This window comes from Trachemys scripta, chromosome 3, assembly GCF_013100865.1.
Source record: "Trachemys scripta elegans isolate TJP31775 chromosome 3, CAS_Tse_1.0, whole genome shotgun sequence".
In the NCBI taxonomy this organism is placed as follows: Eukaryota; Metazoa; Chordata; order Testudines; family Emydidae; genus Trachemys; species Trachemys scripta.
Genome location: NC_048300.1, coordinates 33,531,195 through 33,540,995, shown reverse-complemented (window position 1 = coordinate 33,540,995; position 9,801 = coordinate 33,531,195). Strand labels below are relative to the sequence as shown.

Genomic DNA, 9,801 nt, shown 5'->3' with positions numbered 1-9,801 from the left:
AATCCCAGGGCCCTGTTAAGTATTAAGTACTTGGCAGCTCAGCACTGCATCCAGACTTCTCAATGATGGTTTAAAACTTGAGGCAAAGTTAGCAGCACCCCCTAGCTTGGATGGCATTGCTTGTTGCTTGAAGACCCAACATGTGTGGTTGTTTGGATATATGGATTATTGTGGTTTAATTTAATAGCTATGAAAGGCCTGGTTTCTTCAGCATTGGATATATATTAGAGATGGGTTCATACAGAGGCAAATCTGTATTTAGGACTAAATTTCATGACTCAGACATATACACATGTCCCGAATGTATGCACATGACGCAGTCATGAATTCAGACCCAAGAACAGATTTGCTTCTGTTCGAGGACATCTCTAATATATATCCAGTGCTGAAAAAAACATTCCTTTTCTGACTGATTCTTTTCATACTGGTGTTCGCAGGTCAGCCCCATTTCAACCTGACACCATTTTGTTTTTTAAAGTTTTCTTCTTATCCATAGAGGGTAAGTTCTCATTTTGTGGAGGGAAGGGAGAAAAGATCCCAACAACTCTTCACAACAGGAAAATTAATTGGTGTTAATTTCTAACCTGTCAAAATCACACTCACTGGGAACAGATATGCATCCGAAGAAGTGGGCTGTAGTCCACGAAAGCTTATGCTCTAATAAATTTGTTAGTCTCTAAGGTGCCACAAGTACTCCTGTTCTTCTTTTTACTCACTGGGAAGGAGGCTCTCTCAATTCAAAAGTAATTTTTTAAAATCAACCCCTTTCGGATAAAGGATTTTGCTCTGTGTGTGTGTGGCAGAAAAGAGAGAAAATGAGACATTATAATCTCATGTTCTATAGAGATGAAATTTTAATGTGCTTGTTTAATATAGGTGCATGTATATGTATGTACATCATCATCTCTATCCATCTAGCTAATCCATCTAGTTTAAAACTCCCTCTTTCAGACAGACAGATCATCTACGAGACGATCAGCTCCCAAATCAGCGGGCATGTGACGATGGTTTTATTGGAGGAAGGGATTCCCCTTTTTCTTTCCCTTCCCAGAAGGAAGCCCTGGGCGCACTTGCAAAGCCCTGAACGTTTCTAAGAGCTGCTGGCTCTTTGGAGAGGAGCCCTGAGTTGCTCTTTAGCAATTTGGCTTCGCTCCTCCTTTCCCCTCCGAATCAAGCTAGTCTGAGATTGCAGGGTTTCCGAAGTGGTGGCTGAAGCCGGGACAAGTTGGGGGAGGGGGCGGGAAGGAAAGTGGCCGAACACTTGCTTTGGGGAGCTCTGTCCTGGCCCCTCTCTCGGGGGCGTTTGTCCTTGCAGCCTGGGGGCGAGCTCGCACCTGGGTGGCCGCCTGGGCTAGAGGAGAAAAGTGCCGTGCTTTGTACTGGTTTTCCTGCTCAAAGTTCCTGTTTTCTCAGAGCTGCAAGTCTTATGATCCATTGTGTCATCGCGCTCAGCTGGCAGGGGCGAGAGGAAGGAAAATCCCTCCGAGCCAAATTTGGCCCTGCCCGGGGGAGAAATGCCATCTCCGGCGAGCTGCGGCGCCTGCTAAGCGACCCGCAGCCGGGGGCGGCGAAGATGCGGAATCGCCCTTCGGAGCTCAGCTGAACCCTTGACAATGACGACTGGCCCCGAACCATGGCCAATGGGACCGGGACGGTCATGCTGAAATGCGTGGTGGTGGGGGACGGGGCCGTGGGCAAAACTTGCCTGCTGATGAGCTACGCCAACGACGCGTTTCCAGAGGAGTATGTGCCCACCGTGTTTGACCACTATGCAGGTGAGGGGCGCTCGGGATCGGTAGTAAACGTGGGGGCTTAGAAGTGCTGAGTAAGAGGCTTCTCCTCTGCAACAGAAGAACTTTAGCGGAACTTTGCCATTTTCCAACACTGAGCCTCCTGCCTTGACCTTCTTCACAGAGTCTGGTTTTAACCCTTCTGTGCCGGTCCTGCCTGCCTGCCCACTTCCATCTCCCCTTGGAAAGGAGCCTCCAGATGAAAGTACATACAAAGGAGCCTGGCCCAGTATGCTTTAACTTCTGGGGGCGGTGCCGGCGTATAGAAATGTCTGAACAAGACCAAAAAATTAAAAAGTGCCTGGAAAGGTTTTAAACAGGACTGCCAGTGGCTCTGGGTGCTTGACATGAAACGACATAAATATTAAACCCATTCTTTCTGCATCTCCAAGTGCATTGCAGATGTGTTCTTGTACTAGCTTTTTTTTAGACCTCTTTTTTTTTTAATGTTGAGTCTGCTTGTATAACTGAAAACACTTCTCTGCCTTTGTGTCAGAAGGTTGCTTTGTATGCCCCTTAGCAACATTATTAGGGACATCTTTATTTTTTCCTCTTTTACAGTCACTGTTACGGTTGGGGGGAAGCAGTATCTGCTGGGGCTGTATGACACTGCAGGACAGGTGAGTACTTTCAGATCCATCCAAAACGCTAATCCAACACCTGGAGGTTTTTTATTATTCCAGCCTGAAGTGTTTTCCAAAGCTTAGTTATTTTCATGGTTGTGTGTACACATTGATTAATTCGGGGTGTTTGTTTATGTTGGACTGTCTCGCTACACTGATTTGTAATAATCACCTGCTTCCATCAAGTTCCATGTGTTGCCATGTTTTTAAAACCAATGATAAAAACAGGAATGTTGGGTTTAAAAAAAATCATTAATCAAACTCTTATTCCAGTCAGCTGTGATAGACTTTATTTTTAGTTTTAAATGGCCAGGTCCTCTTGAGTTCTCTGTCTAGTCCCTTATTGGTGACTGAAGTACATGACTGTAGGGTTCTGATTGGTGGCTAATGGCATCATCTAATATTATGGGAAGGCATTTTGTCTGGTTCGGTTTGTTACAGCATTGCAACACGTCACTTGAATTCCTGAAATCATCATTCTGAGTCCAAACAATTGCAATGACTTTTGTAGCCTGTCTAGATTTGAAACCCTCTTTTGATTAGTATTCTGAATGGCTTTATGCAGTGTGAGATCTGTTTCTCCTCCTTTTCAAGCACACTCATCTGACAGAAACCCAGATTATTGCAGTCTCTCTTGATCATGCTTAATTAGGAGAATTTAAATAACTAAAAGTTTTTTGCAATTTATAAAAAAGACTGCCTCATTTTAAGTGTTCTCACTCTCCGCCACTTCCATTTGTAATCATTTATTTGGTGCCCAAACAGCACAATCTGAATAATTTGTGCTAGCAAGCCTACAAATACCAATCCTATGGTGAAAGATGCTTTGTCCATCTGTAGATTTTAAAACTGCTTACAGCAAACAAAACCTGCTTGAAGTGCACTGGTATTATTGTATTGATATTTGTGGCATCTGTTAAGATGTCAAGAAAAGATTTCAATAACTATTGAGTTTACATTAAAAACACCTACTTTCTCCAAATCTGCAGACGAAGAAACTGTTACAAGTTAAATGACATGGAGCTGCTTGGGGGGCTTATCTAAAGAAAATAATTCATAAAGGTTGACATTGCAATGTCTTGAGCCTCTCACAAGGAGGCACTCTGCATACTGCAGGATTGAGGCCAAATTTCTTTTTTAAATGGTCCAAAATTCCCAACCGCAAGGGACATGACGACTGTGTTTTTCATTCAAATATATGTAAGTTTTTTTTTCCCCCTGTTAAGATAATCTAGTCTGATCTGCATAATACAGACCATAGACTTTATCCTGTGATTTCTATATATAGCCCAACAACTAGTGTTTGAACTAGAGTCTATGTTTCAGACAGACATCCATCTTAAGCAAAGTAAACAAGCAAAGTAATGGACAGCAGGTTTAAGACAAATAAAAGGAAGTTCTTCACACAGCGCACAGTCAACCTGTGGAACTCCTTGCCTGAGGAGGTTGTGAAGGCTAGGACTATAACAGGGTTTAAAAGAGAACCTCCATGAATTTATCTACTTAAGTCCATTAATGGACTTATTAGCCAGGATGGGTAAGGAATGGTGTCCTTAGCCTCTGTTTGTCAGAGGGTGAAGATGGATGTCAGGAGAGAGATCACTTGATTATTACTGTTAAGTTCACTCCCTCTGGGGTACCTGGCCACTATCGGTAGGCAGGATACTGGGTGGATGGACCTTTGGTCTGACCCAATATGGCCATTCTTATGTTCTTATTCACCCAGTTATATATAATATGCTTTAAATGGGCATGAAATGAATTGCAAAATTCCTACTAGCAGAGGCAACAGAAATAAGTATTTGAACTGGCCTCATTTCCAGCTAGGCAAAAGTCATATCTATATCTGAAGGATGTTTGTTGGGTTTGTTTGTTTTTAAACCAGAAAGTCATGTTTCATGACTAGGGCCCTACCAAATTCATGGCCATGAAAAATGCCTCACAGACTGTGAAATCTGGTCTTTTGTGAGGCTTTAACCTATACTATACAGACCAGTCCTGACCCAAAAGGGAGTTGCAGGGTTGTTGCAAGGTTATTTTAGGGGGGTGGGGTTTGATGGTATTGCCCCCCTTACTTCTGCCCTGCCTTCAGAGCTGGGTAGCCGGAGAGTGGCAGCTGTTGGCCAGGTGCCCAGCTCTGAAGGCAGCGCCCCACCAGCAGCCGTGCAGAAATAAGGATGGCACGGTATGATATTGCCACCCTTACTTCTGTGCTGCTGCTTTCAGAGCTGGGTGGCTGGACAGTGGCGGCTGCTGACTTAGGACCCAGCTTTGCAGGCAGCAGTGCAGAAGTAAGCATTGCAATACCATACCATGCCATCCTAACTTCTGCGCTGCTGCTGGTGACAGCTCTGTCTTCAGAGCTGGGCTCCTGGCCATCAGCCACCACTCTGTGGCTGCCCAGCTCTGAAGGCAGCACCGCTGCCAGCAGCAACACAAAAGTAAGGGCAGCAGTACCGCAACCCCACCTACAATTACTTTGCAGGCCCTCTCCCCCACAACTCCTTTTTGGGTCAGGGCCCCTACAATTACACTGTGAAATTTCAGATTTAAATATCTGAAATCATGAAATTTATTATTTTTAAAATCCTATGACCATGAAATTGACCAAAATGGACAGTGAATTTGGTAGGCCCTATTCGTGACTATGATGTCATTGATGTAAATACAGGCAAGTAGTGCACAAATAAAAGAGTCATTTAATGTTTCCTCTATCATAGTCCTATTATCCAACATTCAACTGTTCTGTAAATGTTTTGTTGTCAGACTGGAATTAGGCCTCTCCTATAATGCCAAAACGCTAATATATGAAACATTTAAAAAATACATTCAAGAAAATAGGGCATTTGATTTAATAAAACATTTATTAACATTCTAAAACCTATTTAAAGTACAGTACAGAAAATGTAGGACTACTGGTTTTAAACAGAACTTAGTGTTAGGTGGCATCTGAAATCACTGTCTCAGTTTGTTACTGTTTTGGGGGGTTAACAGAGTGCATACAGCTTTGTCTCAGTCTTGCAGTATTCTGTATGTTTATGTATTGCAAGCATACCAGTATAGAAGCTGGGCACCCTATGTTCTCCTGTGTAACTAGTGGGATGCACCAGTTAATACATAGCAGTCAGATAAACTCAGTTACTCCTGATTTATCTCAGGAAAAGCTGGTTAGTGTTAGGTGTCCAGACCTTGGAGTATTAAGTCAAATAAACTGTTAAGATTTTTAGTCCTCAAAATTTAAACTTTAAAACTGTTATTATCTGATGGACCAGATCCTGCAGCCTTTACTCAAGCATGGTTACTCACTTGACTTACGGTCAGTGAATCTGGCCCTAGCTTCTTAAGTGTACCAGCCCATTTAAAAAAAGTAGTGTCTGCAGTATCTTTGTAAGGTGTCTAACAATGGGTGAAAAGAGGAAATTGTGTTTGGCTCCTCTCCTTTACCAGATCACATGCAGATCCCCCCTCCCCCATCTCCCCTTTGTGATGAGAGCTCAGCTGCCTTTATATCACTGCCCCCCACGCTCTTGTTCCTCCACTTCCATGGAATGTGCCCAACAGGTCCAGGATCCGCACAAGGGAGGGGAAGAAGAGAAAGTGGGCTGGGGGCAGGGATGTGTCCTCCTGCTGCTCCTCTGAAGATTGTGAGGAAATGGTCATAAAGCCTAGGTGTGTGAGATCCTTTCTACAGGGTCCCCTGTGTGGCTGGGAGTCCCCTTTAAAGGGTTGGAGAGGGATACCCAGGGGCTGTTATAACTAAGGGGAGTACCTGATAGCTGTGCTTGGAGGTGCTGGTGGCCAGGCCTACAGCATTACCATGGATCTCTGCATGGGTAGTAGCCCTGGCCTCCTATGGCTTCCCCAAGGACATTTGGATGGGTTTCTGTGATTTTTTTTTTTTCAATGGTGGGGTGGTAGGAAGAGCAGCAAATCCTTCCTCCATCAGAAAAAATCAGAGAGGAACTGCATGAGGGGAACTTTGTAGAGGCTTCTCCTCCTCTGTGCTCCCCTCCCAGTCAACCCAGCCTGGTGTGTTTATACTGTCTGCTGGCTCATCAGAAGCAGTTATCTGGCAAGCCCTTCTTCCCGGAGTTATGATGTCATCTGGGATTATGCTGGTGCATGAAGATACAGATCTTTGCTACAATGAGTTGCTGTATAAAGTGGAGGTTTTTAAGCCAAAATAGTCATTTTTATTTCAATTCCTTGAAAACAGTAGTGGCACTGTGACGAGGTCAGTGTTTGCCAAATGGAACAAGAGAAATGGGGTAGAGCAGCAGTTCTCAACCAGGGATATGGGGCCCCTTGTGGGGCTGTGAGCAGATTTCAGGGGGTCCACCAAAATAAAGCAGAGAGCAGGGCCAAAATTAGACTCACAGGGGCCTACGGCAGAAAGCCAAAGCCTAAACCCCCCCTTCCTGGGCTGAAGCCAAAGTAGGGTGTTTAATCACACAAACCCAAACACCCTTGCCCTGCCCCTTCCCTGAGGCCCCACCCTGCTCACTCCATTCCCCCTCCCTCTGTCACTCGCTTTCTCCCACCCTCACTCACTTTCACCGGGATAGGGCAGCGGGTTGGGGTGCCGGAGGGGGTGTGGGACCGAGTGGTTCGGAGTGTGGGTGGGGACTCCGGGCTGAACCTGGGGCAGGGGGTTGGGGTGCAGGCTGTGGGAGGGAGTTTGGGTGCAGGATGGGGCTCTGGGCTGGGGCAGGGGGCTGGGGTGCAGGCTGTGGCCGTGAGGCGCTTACCTCGGGCGGCTCCTGGTCGGCGGTGCAACAGGGCTAAGGCAGGCTCCCTGCCTGCCTGCTCTGGCCCCAGGGCGCTCCCAGAAGCGGCTGGCATGTCCCTGTGGCTCTTGGGGGGAGCAGGGGACTCCACGCACTACCTGTGCCCACAAGCGCTGCCACTGCAGCTCCCATTGGCTGCAGTTCCCAGAAGCCTGAGCAACTTAGCTTTGCAGGGCCCCTTGTGGTGTGGCTCTTGGCAACTGCTCTGTTGCTACGCCCTAACACCAGGCCTGGCTTTTAATCTACTGAAAAATAGTTGTTGTGGCATGTGTGGGCTGTGGAATTTTTATAGCATGGTGGGGTGGGGGGCGGCGCTCAGAAGGAAAAGTTAAGAACCTCTGGAGTAGGGGGACAGAAAGGCTTCTAAAACAATATTCTTAAAATATAAAATAAAAATATTTAAAGCATTATAGATACTGCTTCTGGGTGTCTCCTCCACGTCAGTGTGATAGCAGGCGGCTTCCTAAATAAGTCTGCTGCTGACTGCTAATTTAACAATATACTTCACAGCCCGATCCTCAGTGGCTGTACATAGGAGTAGCTCCATTGAAGCTTTGCTGATTTACACCAGCAGAGGATCGACCCTTACATTCTGACTTAGTGATGCAGGTGATTTCCTCTCCCTCCGCCTCCAAATTGGTTCGCTATGAAGTACTGTGTCAGCCCTATAACACCTATCTTCTCAGAGCTTTGTCACGTACGTGGCCCTCCCTTTACCATATAGTTATCCATATAACACCCCTATAGATGGGGATTTAGTATTTACCTATTATATATATGGGATACTGGGGCACAGAGAGACTAGGTGACTTGCCCAAAGAAGTCTGTGGCAGATCAAGGAATTGAACTGGGGTCTCTTGTTAGTGCCCTAACCACTGGGCCCTCCTCCCTTTCCTGATGTCCTCACTCTCTGTAGGCCTGAAATTCTGACCTCTCTTGTCAACCCAAGTGTCTCTTTACTTATTCTCACACTTATCCACCCGTGAGAGGCTTTTGTTCAATGGAAGGTTCAGTACGCTTCCAAGTTATTGAGTGTGCTGTGAAGAAGCCAGTTGGAAACTAATAATAGGTTTCTTAATCACCACAAACTACTACAGATCACTTAATCCCTCAGACCTAGGTTGAAGTAAAATGGTTTGAAAGACTAATTCTGATATCTTCATAAAAAGATGAGAGGATAAAAGTTACGTTGGTCCGAGGTTGTGAATATACAGAACAAAAAGACTGGTTAGGATCTCACACACACAAACTTCTTTCTATACACAGACAGACATTTCTCTGTAGGTGATGCGTGCACCCACCCACCCATCAGGCTTTCCTCTGACTGAAAATATTTAGGGCCTAGTTCAGCAGAAAATAGCCAGTACAGCTGCTGGACAGTAGAAGCTCTAGTAGCCTGTTTAGTTCTGCAGCTGTTCTAGCTCCTAGGCCAGAAGGAGGGTGATAACTATGCCTCTCCAGTGGCCATGCCATGCCAGATAAGGCATTCCACAGCCAGTTCCTCTCAGAGGCGCAGTCTGTTGCTCCACCCAGCCCTGTTGCTGTGTATAGGAATTCAATGAAGCTGAGGAGAATTATTTTTGACCATCTGAGTTTGCTACAAATCCTGAGGGCCTGATAGGAATGTCACCCATTTTTAAGTTGCCTAGATTTCCTCCCTCATCTTTATTTTCTCTCACTTTCTAGCAACCTCTCCCTTTGAGAGGATATGCCAGTGTACAATGGACAAGTAACAGTGTGCTGCAGTGGTGCTTATTAGGGGACCACTGTTTTTCAGGGTGGCTGGATTTCATCTAGAGCAGGGGTCGGCAACCTTTTAGAAGTGATGTGCTGAGTCTTCATTTATTCACTCTAATTTAAGGTTTCGCGTGCCAATAATACATTTTAATGTTGTTAGAAGGTCTCTTTCTATAAGTCTATGATATATATTTAAACTAGTGTTGTATGTAAAGTAAATAAGGTTTTTAAAATGTTTAAGAAGCTTCATTTAAAATTAAATTAAAATGCAGAGCCCCCCGGACCAATGGCCAGGGCCCGGGCAATGTGAGTGCCACTGAAAATCAGCTCGCGTGCTGCCTTCGGCACAAGTGCCATAGGTTAGGGTTACCATATTTCCACAATCAAAAAAGAGGATACGGGGGGGGGGGGGAGCCGCCCCCCTCTCCCCCCCCCCCCCCCCCCCATGCAGAGTGCGCGCGGCTAACAGCGCAGCCGGCCAGATGGTGCCACTTGCATGGGGCTCCGACAGCCAGAGAGAGCCCGTCCTCCATCTCCCCTGCAGCAGAAATCCCTCCCTCCCTGCATTCGCAGATCACCTCTGGCAGTCTGGAGCTCCTTCCCCGCTCCTCAGCGTGCCGGGACCAACGGCTTCGGCTGCTCCTGAGAAAGCTCGCAGAGACACTAGGCGAAGGCCAACAACAAGGGAGCCAGGGGGTCGGAGAAGGGGCAGAGAGGTTTTGGAGGGGGCAGTCAAGAGACGGGGGGGGAGGGGGTCGGGAGTTCGGGGGGGGCTTTCTGGGGGTGGGGGTGTAGATAAGGTTTTGGGCAGTCAGGGTACAGGTAGGGGGTAGGGTCCTGAGGGGCAGTTGGGGGGGGGGGGGC

The 9,801-nt window shown here is 46.5% G+C and overlaps 1 protein-coding gene across 1 annotated transcript in view; it reads left to right on the top strand.

Moving 5' to 3' along the window:
* Nucleotides 1-1,153: 1,153 nt before the first annotated feature.
* RHOQ (ras homolog family member Q) overlaps nt 1,154-9,801 on the top strand; it is a 40,958-nt gene continuing 32,310 nt past the window's right edge. The window contains exons 1-2 of the mRNA XM_034764421.1: nt 1,154-1,775; nt 2,352-2,410. Coding sequence (XP_034620312.1) covers nt 1,634-1,775; nt 2,352-2,410 — 201 coding nt within the window. The 5' untranslated portion in view covers nt 1,154-1,633. The remainder of the gene's footprint in view (nt 1,776-2,351; nt 2,411-9,801) is intronic.